Raw genomic sequence first — 18,199 nt, forward strand, 5'->3', positions numbered from 1 at the left:
CACGTCTGTCCCACCACACAGTTCTCCAGCTTCAACACGGCGCTCACCTCCGCTAAACACACACCACAAAACACAACGCACTCAACAAAACACTGCTCTTACAGGCTTATATCACGGGAGCGAGTCATTTCGGACATGCTGAAGACGTGCTTGTTAAAGAAAGGTTAAAAACAACAACATTTAACGTTTTAATGCCTTTACTGTTACTTTTGATCACCCTTAACGCATCTTCTGCTAATAGAAGTATTGATTTCTTTAAGCACTCACAGGACAGCTCTTCGCTCTTGCTGGGAATCTTCAGGCTGAAGCTGCTGTTTCTGCTGCTCAGAGTGAGCTTGAAGGGCCGTCCGTCCCCGGGACTGTGAGGTAAGACCAGCGGAGAGGTGCGACTGCGGCCCGGGACCACCTCCAGCAAGCCCACGCACCCCAGCAGACGCACCTGCAGCGTCCCTGAGCGGGACACGAGACATTTACAGGACAGTTACTAAAAACACGGGCCCTCAGGGACCACAGGAGAGAACTTGGTGACCCCTGATCTAAAACGTGTGACACACAAACACGATCATATTTCACCCAAAAGCAACACAAAACTAAATAACATACAAAGTTAAACAAAAAAAAACATTAGAATGTATCCTCATTTCCAATTGTATTCCGTTTTTTCAATTCTATTATCACCATTAATATAATTATAAACTACCTTAATGTGAAAATACATGCATTTATTTAAAATCGTAGACTGTTTTATTATAGCTATTTTAGATTTATTGCTACAGTCGTGAAATTGATCATTTTTCACATTGCGTTAATTACAATTGCGTGAACTGTTCAATTAAAATGAATATAAAATAGAAATAAAAAGCTAATCATAATATAATATAAAAATTACTCACGTTATTTATTTCGATTAATAATAAAATGTATAATTAAACACATTTATAATATAACATTTATTACATAAAATAACATTTAAATAACTTACATGTTTTTTATTTGATAAAGTGTTGTTATCTTTAAACTATTTATTTTTAACTTTCACAAAAGTTCTGTTAAATTTGCGGTAAAAAAACAAGCAGCTGTAGTTGGCCGGAATTTTAAGGTTTTACGTTAAATTTAGAGTTAAATGCCGTAATTTCATGAACTGATGTAATGTTAATATACCAATCTATTAAAGCGCTGAAATACACTGATAACCACCGAACGCAGGTGATGATGATAAAATCATGTGATGAACCGAAGTAACACACAAACAAACACTAAACACCGTCATGGTGACCTGTCAAACTGAAATATGCAATAAACATGAATTTAACAACATTACATGTAACATACAACACTAATAAACATAACTGATAAGAAAAAACAACAATTTCAAACTAAATTGTGAAACGCAGTGCAGGGAATTCTGGGAATGTCACTTTAAAGTTTACAGGAATTAACCGTTTTACAGGGTTTTAACGTAGCACTTTCACAGTTTTTTACCGTCATTTTTGCCCTATGAGACCAAATTCCCCTCCGTTACTATCACAAATGACATTTTGTCTAAATTTGAAACTATAATATCATAATACGGTAATCAAGCCAAAAAATTATTTTTATATTGATGTATTAGAAGCAGGGTTGAAATGTTTTAACGATATCGTTACGATATTTTATGGTATATGCATTCTACGTTTCCCGGTGTTATTTTAACGCAAACGATTTTCTCTCTCTCTGCTCTTGCGTCACGCTCGGGAGATGTACCGGTGAGCGGCGACGGTTTGCTGAGGGTGCTGTACTGATTGTGGACATAGGGGGCGCTGTGACGAGAGCTGAAGGCCGACGACGAGGCCAGCACTAACTCCTCCTTGATCAGACACACTTTGGGATGGTCTTCCGGCAGACTGACCAAACGCTGCTCTAACGACACCCGCAGAAGATCTAGGCGCTGGGACGCTTCGCTGAGGCGAGACTGAGCCTGGAACACAAAGCAAACCTTCACCTTCTTCTCCCTGACTTCAACCAAAGCCAGCTGCTGTGAGCAATCTGTGTCAGGTGCGTGCGTTTCTCACACCTCAGCAATGGCCTTCTTGTCCTGTGCTTTTCCAGCTCCCAGAAGCCTCAGCATGTTTTTGGCGCCCTCGGCCATGGCATGTTCAACACGGTAATGATGCCAGAGCTCCTCGATACGGAGCTCCACCCCACACAGATCCGGCTTACCTGCAGAGACACACACACACACACACACACACACACTTTAGATCCTGCTGGGTGGTGCTGGAAATAGAAACACACACAAATCTGTAATGAGCTCGTGTTTGATCTATGAACGTAATTAGCAATATTTAACATCGGATGCAACCTGAAATGTGGCTCTGGCAGCTAATTAAAATTAATTTTAAGTTGAAGAACGAAACTGGCTACAACTGGAAATTAAACTAACCAAAATAAAACATAACACAGCACATTGATTTGACATTAAATAAGATATAAGATATAGTAGCCGCAGTAACGTGTAAGACGGAAAACTAAACGAAACTAAAAAAAATTCAAGAATTAAACAAATGAATCTGATAAAAAGCTAAAATAAAACTTAAATGCGTTGTATATTGTAAGCTTACATTTCAATTAATTGCCATGGCAACATTTAGCATTTTCGTCAAGTTTACGTCGAACAGAAATCGCTAAAACGTAAATCGAAAACGAAAACATTTGCAAATAGCAAAAAAGCAGCAAAATACTTAAACGTAATGTTGACTGAACAATAAAAAAAAAAAAAAACGTTACAATGGAAATTAAATTACGTTTAAGTTTCAAATAAAAATGACTGAAAAACTAAACCGAATCAAATATTAGTAATAAAAACAAAAACGCAACAAATTACTAAAAGCTAAGCTAACACTAAAATGAAAATAGTACTTAAAAATGTCTAAATATGAATAAATACGATAATTACAAATTCTAAAATAACAGTAGATTAGACGTGGACCTCCGTACTAACCCTCCACCTGAAGAACAGAGCCTTTCACAAACCTGCACGTTATATTCAGAATGATAAACTACTGCTATATTCTATACATAACTACTCTATAATAGTTGAAAAAACAAAAAAGTGCATTATACAGCCAGAGAGCAAGAAATGCAATGCGCTTGACCTGACTTTCCCTTTCTAAAATGACGAACCAGAAGTGACGTGAACCACGATTTCTAGCACTTTAGCTCTCAGAATCAACATTAAGAAGAATCGAACTGACAGGACAGGATCTCGTGGACGTGATGTTTCTCTAATGATCACCAAATTAACAAAGCGGCCGTTATCGATCAAGAACTATCAGGTGAAAGTGATATAGAGGACCGTCCTCAGATCCCCTCACAGGATCCTGGATGCTGATGGCCGAAGGGTGGAGCGGCATTAATAAATCTATTCTTAACCAGCCGCTGCCGACCAGCCCCAGGACACATGAGACTCCAGCGCCCAAACACACCATTAGAGTCCATTAGAGCCAGCTCCGTCCATTTCCTCCCTCCACCTCTTCTCCAGCTCTCATCTCTCTGTTTACATCTCGTGTCTTTCTTTAAATCTGACTCCATTACTCTCTATCAATGAAGGCATTGAGAAATAGCTTCATTAAGGGACAGTCCATCCAAACATTTTCTGTACAAGCTCCAAAAAGCAGAAGTAATACCGTAGTAGGCAGCACTAACGTATCAGCCCATACAACTTATGCACTATATTATAAGTCAATAAAATTATGGATTTGCATTTGACAAACGTTTGGTGTTGTTGGAGCCAAGCGCCATTGGTTTGGGAAGACTAACAATGAATGGTGAATTAAATTTGGGTCTGTTCTTAAAAGACGCTTTATGATATTCTGACATTTGATAGATGTCACTATGAACTCTCTTTGTACAGTAAATATGATGTTCTTCATAACTGCTCATTTAAACAGATAAACGGCAGTCTAGAAAGACATACGGTCTTTGGTCACTTTCCAGAATTAGACAGATCGACGAGATGAAAGTGGACAGACTGGTTTGCAAACCTTATGGGTTCGTGCCCTCGCCATATATGAAATATTACACTGGATGCAAATCATTTTAGTAGCCTCATAGCATAATATCACTGCATGAACAAGACTACTGCTGAAGAAGTCTGTGCGAGACGAGACTCCCTCCAGAGATGCTGAAGGATCTTTACACTGTGTTTAAGCCATTAAAGAGCTCTATAATCATGTTAAGCTGATAAACGCTCGTTTGTTGGAGCAAAACAGTCTGTAGCGGTCAGACGTACCCTGAGTGTCTTCTGTCTGTTCGGTGGCCTGCATGGCTTTACGAATCTGCATACGGATGATGTCGATCTTCGTTTTACTGTCCTGCAGCATCTGCTGAGCTGACTGGAGCAGCTTTTTATCCTGGAGCACAGCAACGTGGACAGACGTCAGACAGATAGATGGATGGATGGATGGAGGATGGATGGATGGATGGATGGATGGATGGATGGATGGATGGATGGATGGATGGATGGATGGATGGATGGAGGATGGATGGATGGATGGATGGATGGATGGATGGATAATCAGAGACAAAGACAGACTTTCACATAGGTAGACTACTAGACAGACATTCGGATGGACATACAGATAGATAATCAGTTAAAAAGAAAGTCAGATAGATAGGCAGACACCCAGATATACAGTCAGATAGACAGATAGATATAGACATTCACAGACAGTCATATTAACAACCGGATAGGCCATCATACTAATAGATATCCAGAAAGACAGACATCCAGATAGGAAGAGAGTTAGACAGATAGACTATCATATATAGTTTGACATTCATAAAGACAGATATATACCCTCAGAGAGAGAGAGAGAGACATTCAGATAGATATATAGTACCTTGGTAACCCCATTGGCGTAGATGGGGATCATGTTCTCTGCCCCCTGTTTGACCTTGAGTTCAATGTTGAGCTGTCGCTCCAGAGCTTTAATCCTGTCCTGATTGGCTGAGGAGCGACCTGGCGTCCCGAGAGACTGAAGGTCATCTGTGGGTCACACCAGATTATGAGGACTGTAAATATATATATATACGCATCAACAAATCAACCCTGAAGATGTGTATTCACTCATCAAGAGCGAAACCCATATTCCTTACATGTGTTCTATAGTTCAATCAAAAATGGAAATTTTGTCATTAATTACTCACCCTCATGTTGTTCATCTTTTAAAATTCCAAATGAATTTATAGATTAATTTCTATAATATTTACTGATGAAATCCAAGAAATTCTGATTCTCCATATGCAGCTACGTTATCACCATGTTCAAGGTCCAGAAACATGAATAAAACAGTCCACGGGCAAGAAACAGCACGCTTTGTGATACTCTCCACAAAAGCGCCGCACCACAGCGTAAGTATTGACTAGTAGAAGAATTGTTACTTATTAAGTACTTATTTTTTGTTTTCTAATGTTTTCTTCATAAAATTATGGTTGATGTCTCTTCACATGGACTGTTTAACCAATATCCTTCCTATGTTTCTGAACATTGAGTCAGAGAGCTCTTGGATGTGATCAAAAATATCTTAATTCACGTTCCGAAGATAAAAGAAAGTCTTACAGGTCTGGAACGACAAGTAATTACGTAACATTCATGATATTAATTCCAAATCTAAAAATACTCCTCCCCTCTAAATCAACGGGTTTTCTCTGATGACATCAGTTTGACGGCTTGGTCATGAGTTTGACATCATTAACCACGCCCCTCCAACCGTCAGTGCTCATTTCTAAAGGAAACGCCTACTTTACTACATTCAGTAAATTCGAAGTAGGAAAAACAAACCTTGCTCTCATTCAATTTTCTGTTTAAATTTTCGTCACAATGCAGAAGCAAAATCCATCGCAACTTTAAACTTTAAAGACAGAATCTTTGGTTGCGCTATCTCTTTGAAGGTAAGATAATAATGGTGATCCTCACCTTTGCTGTCGTCGTGACCCTTGACCACGATGTGGGCATCCAGCTCTTGCAGTTGAGCGTGGAGCGTGTCTAGTTTGCGGCTGGAGCTGCGTAACTGGCTCTCCACCTGCTGGGCGTTGCGTTTGTCGGTGGTGGCCCGTCGCAGGTTCTCCGCGCCCGCTTTTATCTTCAGCTCCTTACGGATCTCCCTCCGGATCTTCTCTCGCTGCTCGTCCAACCGCTGCTGCACGCAGGAGTCTGACAAATCTGAGTTCTGGTCCAGTCCCAGCTGCTCCAGGACGGAAAAACCATCCGAATCCTGGGAGAAACAGTAGGGGTCATGGATCAGTGCTGGCAGACGGAGGATGTGTATAACAAAATAATAGATAGATAGATAGATAGATAGATACTCTGCAGCGAAACATCAATGAAAACATAGAATTACAGTTAATATGTATGTAGTTGTGTTTTACTGTTTTAGAATCCATTCAGCCGATCTCTGGGTCTGTCGATAGCACTTTGAGTTGTAGCTTAGCATAGATCATTGAATCCGATTAGACCAGTAGCATCACATGCAAAAACGCCCAAAGAGTTTTCGATATTGTTCCTATACTCTTCTGTAGTTATATTGTGTAAATGGCATCTTTTAATTTTAGTGTTTAATTTTAGGGTCTTAGTACACAATATAACTACAGACGAGTCAAGTTTTAAATAGGAAGAATATCGAAATTCTTTGGTCATCTTTGAATGCGATGCTACTGGTCTAATTGGATTCAATGATCTATGCTAAGCTATGCTAAAAGTGCTATATCGTCTGAATGGATTCAAGTAAAACTCAACTTAATAATTCTGGGAAGGAGTCTATTTCCAAAAAAAGTGATCCTTTAATCGAAATTTACATGCAATTCTAACAATGTTGGTTTCACACCTGCAAGTATATAGTTTTGAGTTCCTCAAAAAAAACCATGCATGTATTAAGGACACAGATCTTTCAGACTCACTGCAGCAGTAAACATAAACCAGTGCACATTGATTTCAGAAAGCGTGAAGTCTGAGACGAGACTCTTAACGGGGTCCGTGACGGCGCTCTGCTGTACACTGATTCAATACAACCATAAATAACTCCCTCACAGCGGGACATAAACACACCACCTGCTCTTAGACCAAACCTCGAGCGACAGTCCAGAACAGATTCTGAGTGTGCTTGACAGGAGAAATCAAGTATTAGACTGATTGCCGCTCATTAGATCAAGTGTCTCTATCCGTGGTGCTTTTTTAGTGCATGTGTGAAGCCTGAACTGCAATATTTGGCATTACTGCACATTTCAGTCAATCTGAGTGAGTGAAGGAACGCTTACTGCAAAAGTGCACAAAAATAGTTCATTTATTTTAATATAGTCTTGCTGAGCAATGGAGACTAGCCCTTTTGTATATATGTATGTACACACTCTATGTTTACAAAAGGGCTAGTCTCCATTGCTCACCAATTTATTTGAGCAAAAATACTGTAAAAACTGTGAAATATTATTAGAAATAAGAATAAGTTTTTTCTAAATGAATGTACTTTAAAATGTAATTTATTCTTGACGGTAAAGCTGTATTTTCAGCATCATTACGCCAGTCTTCAGATCTTCAAAAAACATTTCTGAATTTTATTAATGTTGGAAAGAATTGACAATATAATAAATTACAATATAATACATCCTTACTGAATACAAGTTTTCAACTTTAAAATATATTAAACCAGTTCTTTTAATTTGTAATAATATTTCACAGTATTTTTACTGTAATTGATCAAATAGCTTTGACGTGTATTTTCCCGAAACAACGCCTTATTCAAAAGTATTCGAAATTAATCACAGGAGAGTCACAAAAAGTTTCAGCGAGCAACAATTTCTTGAATAACTTTTAGTTACAAGGCTTTACGGAGAATTTAATACGATTTGAATGAAATGAAGTGCTTTTAAATTGGTCTTTGCGGCTGTGTTGTAGTCTTTGTTGGAGATGACTCAGCAGTGCTGTGAGGAGAATCAAAGGGCAGCTCTGCGGTTCAGAGCTCACACAGAGGAAGTCAACAACAGCAAGAGAAACCTTATCTTCATGGATAGCTTCGCCCCGCATGCAGAAGTTCTCCTTTGCGCTTTGTTTTCGCTGGCCGACACAGAGAATCGCGCAGACCGAGCTGAACTGTAATCAAACATCGCCCGGTTGAAATATAACACACTCGGGCAGTTCGCGCAGCCATTTAAAGACTAAACACACGTCCGGCAGTGTAAATAGAGCAGGTACCAAGACACCACAGAAACCTTCAGCAGAGTTATATTTCAGCCGACAGAGAGCGGACGGCACACATGAACGGCGTGACTCAATAAGGAAGTTCTGCCATGAGCAGTTCACTTACAAAACACAGGAAAAGTCACTTCATGCAAAACGTGTAGGAGAAGAAAAAAACGCAATTGATTTTAAAAAAAAATCCAACTACAAATTTGCTAAGTCTCCCGCTTTTCGAATGTTTCTTCTTTAAAAAACAGACACATTTATCTCTACAGTTTCACAAAAGATCTCTAAGTCTGTATATCAAAAGTCAGCATACATTAAAAACGTTTCTCATCAAATGGATCTGATCCGCTCTCCCCGTCTCCTCTACAGTAACGTCTGATTAAAACCAAGATGTATGTTTCACCAAACACTTTCAGTGTTACGTGTGAAATTGACTTTACTATTGTTGTCGGTATATATTCTTATTTGATGACAACGAGTGACTCATTTGGGTCGTTATTTCTCCTATATTCCACTAAATACTCATTCCTGATGTAGTGCTAATGATCCATCAGACCGTTTTCCGTGTCTTTAAACTTTCTCCTCCTCCACATCGATCCATCTTATTCATCAGCCACCTTCCCACAGAGACGCGTCCAATCATTTATTCAGAAAAAAAGACGCCAAGTCTCGGCCTAAGTTCATCGTTATATCCTGTTTGATTTAGTAACACGTCACATTACGGAAATCGAAGGTCTTGCGAACGCCGCTCAGCTCTGAGCAGCACTGGTTTCACTACGAACAAGGTTCAGAATCAGCAGAAGAGCAAAACCAAAACAGCTACGAACCAGAATCATAACGATGGTCCGCTCACTAAGGTTTAGTTCAGGCCTTAAAATGTCAGTGCTGTTATCATCAATCATCCTCGTGTTGTTTCAACCCTTTTAGACTTAAATATAAAACAAAGAACATAGAGGATATTCAAAGAAATGCATGTTTTTTTTGTTTTAATTGAAAGTCAATGGAGGCCATATATATATATGTGTGTGTGTGTGTGTTTTAAAATCCCATTATTTGGCACTGATTAATGCATTACAATGAGCAATAACTTTACTTGATAAAAATACAACTATACATGTTAGCTGAGGTCCATTAACTAATATTAACAGATACGTTTTTTCATTGGTTGAAATCTACCATGATTTGACATCACCTGACAGCATAAGAACAGCAGTATCTTCAAAAGAACATGTCAATGTATCGATGTTAGTCGACAAACAGAAGTCTCGCCCTTGAAAAAGCAGAAATGTTCAAAATAATAATGCAAAAATTAAGTAACAACGCCACGGCAAAGTTATTTTGTGTTCCACGGCCAAAAAAAACTGTCTACAGGTTGGTAAGGACCCGAGTCGGCCAGGTTTTGAGCTCCTACCACATGCTCGGCCTCCGCTGGGCTCGAGGGAAACTCCTCCAGCGAACAATCTCCAGCGTCTCCTTCACTGTCCATCAGCTCCTCTCCTCTCAGATCAAACACGCTTCTGTCTGTTTTTAGAGGCACTGACACCACGTACTGCGATGGCTTCCGCTCACAGAGAGCCACAGCAACAGCTTCCTGTTAATCTCTACATGACACACAAGAGACGACTGCAGGAACACACACACACACACACACACCAGGGCACGCGGATGGTTCGCTTTTGAAATCTCTCGACCAACTTCCTGCTCAGAGACGAGCTCTGCAGCTTGGCACCTCTACTCGTTTCACTCGTTTAATACACAGTATGGCACTTGTGAACTCTTGTGACTGTTCTCAACCAAAGAGGAAACGAAACCCCTCACAAGTGCGTCGTACAAACACACTGTCTTAAAAATCGCTGCAGCTGAATTTTTTTTTGCGATAAAGAACGTAATCCGAGATGTAGATAAGTTTGTTTGGGAGAAATGTAGCAATACACTCGTCAATGGATGCTCTGCAGTGAATGGGTGCCGTCAGAGAGTCCAAACAGATGATAAATCATTTTTAAGCATGAACTTAAAATGACTTAATGGTGTGGATTATTGTGATGTTTTTATCAGCTGTTTGGACTCTCTTTCTGACGGCACCCATTCACTGCAGAGCATCCATTGATGAGCCAGTGACGTAATGCTATATTTATCCAAAACTGATGAAGAAACGAACTCATCTACATCTTGAACCGTCTAGAGAGTGAGATAAATTTCATTTTTGGGTGAAACGTTCCTTTCATGTGTGCGTTTATCCTTATAAAGTCACAAGGACTTTCTTTTCTCTTCAGATGGTTCTGGCTGCAACATCCAGTGACACAAAACAGAGAAGTGAGTTATTATTGTGTCAAGCTGTTCTAAAGAAAGAGATGCGTGTTCTCAATATAAACACCATCTAATTTATGATCAGCACTTAAATGTCATGTATCTTTAATCTCAGGTCCAAATCTGACCAGGTTAAAGTGAGCGACTGCATTCTGAAATGACAGTGGAAACCTTCCCATGATGCTTCACAGGGTCCGTGAGGCCCCGCCCACGAGGCCCCGCCCACAGATCTCAGGTATTCCGGTCGGGAACGTTTCCCAGAAGCCATCTGACCGCTGTGTTTACAGACAACATTACCCAGGAACCCAACAACACGAGTTCCCATCTGAAAAACAGCCAGAGCGAAGCAAAGCCACTGAGAGAGCTCATAAAAAGAAACAATTGCATGTAGAATTTAACTCTTTCATACTTTTTACTCCATTTTTAATAGTTGCTGCAAATGTAAAACCAAAAAAATGGTGGTGAACAATTACAGTTAACCTATAGTTGAGTTTGATATTTGACTGGAAATACCCCTAGCAACCATCGATAAGACCCTGCTACTGCCTACCAAAAGCACCCTAGCAACCATATAGCAATGACTTAACAGCCACCAAATGATAGAAACTACATAAAACACGCTAGCGATTACTCACCAACGCTTTAAAAACTATCTGTAACACCTAGAAACCGCACGGACACCCTAGCAACCATATAGCAATACCATAGAAACAACACTCCAATTCCCCCAGAGTTATTAAATTGAGTTTTACAATTTTTGAATCCATTCAGCCGATCTCCGGGTCTGGAGATAGCACTTTTAGCATAGCTTAGCATAGATCATTGAATCCAGTTAGACCAGTAGCATTGCATTCAAAAATGACCAAAGTGTTTTTGTTTAAAACTAGACTCTAGTTATATCGTGTCCTAAGGACCCAGGGAAAATGAAAAGTGGCCGCACCGTCTTGCTAGCACAGGGAGAGCGTCTTGCAAGCTGGGATTATTTTCCACATTACGCCGGAATGAGGGTATAGTTACTAATCATATCGGCCTAGAAAATTGCAACTTTTCATTTTCCGCCGGTCTCAGTACACCATGTTGGAGAATGAGCCTACTTCCAAAAATAGTTCCTTGAAGCACACTAGCAACTACCTAGTAACACCCTAGCACCCATCAATACATATTATATATTATCAAACATATCATTGCTCAGATCTGTGGTCAAATTATTATTCAAATTTAGGTACAATTTAAACTGCCTAACTACCACTGAAAACACCCTAGCAACTATTGTCGAAGACCCTAGCAACTACTCAGAGCATCCTATCAGTGTCCGTGCCTCAAGTCCCCTAAACACACCCATAGCAACAGCATAGCAACGCAATCACACCGATTGAGGTAATAAAATGAAACCCCAGAAATGAGCTCTAAATATCAGGGGTTGTTTGACTGTTTATTATATCGTGTATCGTGGGTTTTATGTGATCGAGGATCAAATATCAAGAGATCTAGACGATCATGAAAACTACACCTGAGTCTCTAAACGTCTCACAACTGATCAATGAAAGACGCGTGTGGACGAGAGACACTAAACACACACACGGAGAGAGAGAGAGAGAGAGAGAGAGAGAGAGAGGAAGTCATTAGTGAGGGTTGAGTGGACTGATCCATTTCTCTTAGTGCTTTTGGCAGAAACATCGAGCAACTTAAACGTAATAAAAACTGAATTAGGAGAAGGACTCTTGCTGCTGAGAAAGACAAATCCTGGGATCCAAGGGATCTCAGAAAAACAACCAAATCAACCCAAATACTTCTTACTCAGTGTCAGTCTCAGCACTAATCAGTATATCTATATACTATATGTCATATATATAATATAATATATATATATATATATATACACATATGAGCTCCACATATCAGCTGTGTTCTGCTTCTTCAAACCTTTCTATCACTTCAAGGTTGATGTGAAACTGAAATGCATTTTATTTCAAAACAAAACGATATATTCACTGAAAAACAGACACCACTTGATTTGAACGGAAAACATCTTCATATGGTCTGGTTGAAACTCTACTCCATCATTATCATTGTAATGAAGTCGATTTTGATCATGTTTGATGAACTTTGGGACACGGGCAGCGTTCAGGAAGCAGTCAGACACAATCAGACACAATCACGGCGCTTCAGATGAAGCTCTGCGGCACACAGATGTATTATTCAGAGTCACATTAAGACTTCAGGATGAATGATGTGTGTGCGGCCGTCGTCAGCTTCTTCATCACACACACACACACACACACACACACACACACACACACGAGTGTCTGAAAGTCTCAGCCCTTTCTTCACTTTTTGGCAGATTAATTATTAGTGACTTAACCTATGAGAGACTGCAGGACTAAGCATTATACAACAGCTATAAAAATGTACTTTAAAATGATTCGGAGAGCAGCGCGTGGTGGAATTAGACGTGGATGGTGGGGGTCCTCTCATTGCAATCATGTTTATTTAAGAAACCAAACAATTGGTGCTGTAAAACTACTAATCGCATCCTAAATCGAAATTTTAGTTTACATAATGTATGTATATATAGTGTGCGCATTTATTATGTATATATAATAACACACATGCATGTATACATTTAAGAAAAACATTCATATATATAAAATATAATTATATCAATATATAAATGTATTTGCATGTAAATATTTTCAAAATGTATACTGAATGTCTAATGAATATATATGTGTCTAATTAATCATTTGACAGCACTATATACTATATATATATATATATATATATATATATATATATATATATATATATATATATATAATAGTGCCCCAAATAACCCAAATTATGTTTTTAAGGGGTGTGCAATATTAAAAAACATATATGATATTTTAGGAGGGATTTGTCGATAATGATTAATACATTTTGGGGGTTTTGGAGTTGGTTTTTGTGCCGGTTTAGGCTTGTCGTGAAGAAATAAACATGACCTCTAGAAGATGGTGACAAGTGTCTGTTTTCATGAATGATTCACTGAATCTTTCAAACAAACAATTCTTTTAGGATGTCTGATTCAGATCAAATCGAAGCAAGTTGACTGTCTTTCATTTGCAAAATGTGTACAAAATATGATTGAAATAATTGTATAATTGAATTATAGAGGAATTCTAACTATATTCGAATTGACTTCACTTTGAAATAAATACTTTTGGACTCTTAAGACCTTTATTTATTTCATTTTTTGCAAAATCGATAATGTTAGCTGCCACGAATCAGCACCAACATCACGTCACACTGTATGATAAAAGTAATACATAAAACGATGCTCGAACGTTTGATGTAACAGCAAGAAAAAACAAGAACAGCAAAGTAAAAAGAGGGTCTATAAAAAGCAGCACAACGCATCAGATACGTTAAAAACGGAAACCATTCGCAGATTCAATGCTAATATTTTCACTCCGCGTCTGATTTGCTGAATTCCTTCCTCGCATTACTCTTGAGGATGTCATACGAAAGTGCTGTAAACATTAAACGAGCACGCCAAAGACTCAAAAACATCCAGAGAGTGAAGCTTTCCTACTTTAATACTGTGGAGCTTGAGCTCTTTTTAGGAAGCTGAGGAGCCTGAGGATGAAAAAGGAGGACAGACAGAAGCCATGGAGCCCAATAAACTTGAGTGCGTGCAATTTTTATGATTTTAAGCACATCTGGGCATTTCCGTCCAGCGCCTCACCCCGAAACGTGCATAAAGACACACGTACAGAGACGTAGTGGGACGCCTGACATCATTTCCTGTATGTGCTGATTCTCTGGATTAGGATCGCTCACCGAAAGACTGTATGTATGTTTCTGGACTAGAACAGAAAGGGATAACAATTCACCGAATTCTATTAAAAGAAAAGCTGATTACATTTACATCATCTCTGACCCAGATCATGATGAATGTTTGCTTTAAATGACGGTCAGTCGTTGAGATTATTTTAAAGGGATTGGGTCTGTCACCAAATGTTTGTTCGTTTTAATGGAACAACAAAAAGGAAATCGTCCTCACATTCAGACTTAAGCTGCACCTGGACACTCGTGCTCATAAGTCATACTGAATACTGTTAGGATACTTTTAAGGCGATCGTTCGTCATTTTAGGATCTCCAACAGCCAGCCACCATCTACTTTTTACTCTACAGACGAGCAACCACACGAAGGGGGTTCGTTTATACATCATTCCCAGTGATTTTTGTTCCTAAAACATTGTGAAAAAGCTTTGTTTTTAATTTATAGCATGATCAAAATAGAAATCTTAAAATGCACATTTTACTGTAATATGTCAACGAAACGAAGGCTTTGTCTAATCTTGAGGTTTATCCAAATCAATGCATATTTAATGCATGCCTCATTTGCACAGCATTTCAGAAAACTATTATGCTACGTGCGAAGTATGCTATTAGCTATTTTGATCCCACTTTACCTTAAAAAGCAGGAGTCTAAAAGTCTGCTTTATCAGCTGCATCAACGCTAAGCTAAGGGGAGGACGTCTGCATCGAGCTACATTTGTGTCAAATGAGGTGGTCACAATACGCTCTGGTGTTGTCAAAACATCCCTGTCTCTCTTTCCGTTTCGACGGCGCTCATGTTTCTCCTGTGATGTAAACAGATGGTGGTGAGTTTCGCCATAAGGGCCCTTGGAAGACGTTTCTCTCCGGTCACAAGGGACAGGAAGCTCATAACGGGTTAGCGGCGGTGACACTCAGCGAGCCCGAGGGCATTAGGGCTGATTTCTGCTCTCCTCGCAGAAGAAAAACATTTGGACAATTGTTTTAGCAAACGACCCGCAGCAGGTTATTGATTTCGTGCAATGAGCTTTAATGCATCTAATGGGCTGCAAAAGCAGGGGGTGAAGAGGGACACGGCCGGGCTAAAAGGATCATGGGACGGGGCGGGTCAGTTACACAAACACCTCACGGATCAATCTCCCCGACAGAAACATCCCGAACAAGTACACGAAAGCAGACGTGGGTCAGTTTGACCCGCATTCGACTTCGACTCGCTTTCTCGCTCAGGGTCATAAACGCTCACGCAAAGTTTTACCAAATGCATGTGAAATGCAATGGGTTTCGGAAAGGTAGCATCAAAATAGTGTCGCCGCCGAGCTGAACCGCATCGGTTACCATGCTATCCGCCAAATTCGAGACTCAGAATTGGCTAAAAGTTGGCGAAATGGCTTTTTTTTTTTTTGGATCTCAATTACTAGTCTGTTTCAGGAAACCCTCACAAGGTTTTGAGAACCAGACGTAAATAGAGGTTAACGCTACTTATACTAAGTACAATTAATGCTAGATACCGTTAAAGGTTAGCTGTAGTTAAGTAGTTAAAAACATTAAGTATATGTTTGTATTTTGTGTCTGTGCAGCTAATTTTAAACCAAAGCGTTATATCGCAATATGTAACGCAAAGGGTGTAATATGTCTCATATTTTAGCCTATTTTATAAATCTCTTTAGTTTTTCCCATAGCGTCAATTTTCGGCAAATTGCATGAAAACCAATAACACAAACGATATACTCTGATTTTCAACCCCACAGAATCTTAAGCTACTGCTCAATAGCGCCTCTTGTGGCAATGCTTCAAAATGCAACCACGACAAAATATAGCCAAATGCGGTTGCAAAATTGGTTTGAATAGAGTGAGCTTGCTTCCTCGGATTAACATTTGTGCTGAAACATTAAAAAGCGTGTGTAAAACCTTACCGGTAGATGTACCGTACTCACAGAGAACAGCTGAGACAGCCAGCTGATACAGTTTCTCGTCCACGGTACAGCAAGATGGGCTCAAAAAGAGCTGTTTAATTTTTAATTCCTCCCTGGATGAAGCTGAAACATCGGTGTTTCACAGGGCCCTGATTTTCTGTCGCGTTCGTTTTGCGATCCACCAGCTACTGAAAGTATTACAAATCAGGGATACTTATCCTAGAGGAAATTTAATTAACAACAACAGAAAATGCTATATCACACCCCTATAAACATGAATGGCGCTGTCTGAGAATCAATGCGTGCATCTATCTGCTACAGGTTTACATATAATGACCTCATCTATAAAAATAAATAAACCCCAGCTTTGATTTCCCAATGATCGGATCTCACCCTAATGGTTCACATTTGGGGCTTGCACAACAGAGCAAAGAAGACGGACATCGAAACACCGATTCAGTTGATGCCGAGATGTTCTCCTGAAACTCCTCAGACATGCTGGCAGACTGAAACAGCGTCTAGTCAACATACCCTGAAACCAGACTGCACTGCAGTCCAAATGCTAAATAAGAGAAATGTGAGCTCATTATATAATCACAACACTGTAGTAAACCCCACACCGGGGGCAAAGGAGAGTTCACCTCACCTCGCCGTTTAACTCTATTTTCACGGGCTGCAATCCAAGACGAGAACCCCAAAGATCGGTTACGAAATAAACCCACCGGAGTAAATAAAAGTGCGGCGAATTAACCCATTCTTCGCTGCCTACGCCGAGGAGACATCGTGTGCATTCTGTCCGTTTAGTGCGTGTTCAGGTGGCTGGCTTTTAAGACGAGGGCTAATAAAGAATAGATGCAGCGGAGCATCGCGGCTCATTCACGGGAGAGACAGATGGTCTAAACTTACGCGCATGGAGCCGGTTTTGTTGATGGCCATCTCAGGTGACGGGGAGCGGAGATGCCGATGCTTCTCACCTGAGCAGCTTCAGTTTCGCATCACGCGCGTCCTGTTGCGCTGCTCTGCCCGGTCGCGAAGATCAAAGCCGCGGGGCCATCTCTGCGGGAATTAGTTTTATTTGTCGGCCAGTTCAGGCTGGGTCGCGTTCATAACGAACGTGTAGCGCAACGAATAAAGGGAAAGTGTTTTCCGAGCGCCTGGGACGGATATTCATCCCCGGTTGCGCTGAAGTTCAAAACCAGCCCTTAAAGTGCGATCCAAACCGACTGAGCGATCCCGGCCCGGTTCAGAGGTTCATCGGGAGCGTCCTGCCGCCGTCATTCTGTGATGAGACTAAAGCACGCGCAGTACCGTCACCCGGTGATCTCGAGCGCCGGTGGCACGCGCCCTGGCCAGCCGCCTGCGCGCCGCTGAGCGCGGTCATGTGATGGACGTTTTTTTGTGTCCGCCGTAAAACACCACTCACTTTAATCGCTTGAATTGAGCTTAATGCGAAGGGAAATTCACACAGACAATTAATTCAATAACAATTATGGAGAATTATGAAATCGTATTATAAGATTATGCGTTACATACGCGTTACATCTGAGTGTTTGCTCATGCGCAGGACGCGTCCTATCAGATGCCAATTAGACAAGATGCCTAGATGTCTTTAAGATGTTTAGGATTAAGAGTGCACGTGAAATGTACATTTTAAAGAGCTGTGAGATGTTTGTACGCAACAGATGCACTTAACGTTACAGCATATATAGCCCTGCATGACCTGTATATTCAACAGTGTTTTATTTATGTACCTTTAATTTATCCAAAAAGTGAAAAAGTTGTCAGTGAACACTAGACTTGGCGTGCAATGCCCAATTTCTGCTATTGCATGTTTTTTTTTATATGCAACTCATTGTAACCAATTAACTGTAACGATCCATTATTAGAGCAAATATGACGTTACACGCAAAGGCTGTTAGTTCGCACACACTGATTGGAAAACGC

General features: G+C 40.1%; 1 protein-coding gene across 5 annotated transcripts in view; it reads right to left on the reverse strand.

Moving 5' to 3' along the window:
* The window catches only part of pkn1b (protein kinase N1b), a 27,708-nt gene extending 10,114 nt beyond the window's left edge, over positions 1–17,594 (reverse strand). For 2 of the 5 annotated variants that reach the window (XR_006250468.1, XM_043234983.1), the window contains exons 1-8: positions 9,627–9,930; positions 5,957–6,254; positions 4,881–5,026; positions 4,271–4,391; positions 2,054–2,199; positions 1,744–1,957; positions 268–450; positions 1–52 (exon numbers count right to left, since the gene is read on the reverse strand). The exon at positions 1–52 is cut by the window's left edge and continues 58 nt beyond it. Coding sequence is in view for 4 of the 5 variants with exons in the window: in XM_043234983.1 (XP_043090918.1) it covers positions 1–52; positions 268–450; positions 1,744–1,957; positions 2,054–2,199; positions 4,271–4,391; positions 4,881–5,026; positions 5,957–6,254; positions 9,627–9,701 (1,235 nt within the window). In the remaining variant the exon portion in view is untranslated. Of the gene's footprint in view, positions 53–267; positions 451–1,743; positions 1,958–2,053; positions 2,200–4,270; positions 4,392–4,880; positions 5,027–5,956; positions 6,255–9,626; positions 9,931–16,901; positions 17,018–17,161 lie in introns of those variants that run through there. The other 3 variants (XM_043234984.1, XM_043234985.1, XM_043234982.1) reach the window with 3 other exon arrangements.
* Positions 17,595–18,199: the final 605 nt, after the last annotated feature.

Source organism: Puntigrus tetrazona, chromosome 3 (genome assembly GCF_018831695.1).
Source record: "Puntigrus tetrazona isolate hp1 chromosome 3, ASM1883169v1, whole genome shotgun sequence".
Classification (NCBI taxonomy): Eukaryota; Metazoa; Chordata; class Actinopteri; order Cypriniformes; family Cyprinidae; genus Puntigrus; species Puntigrus tetrazona.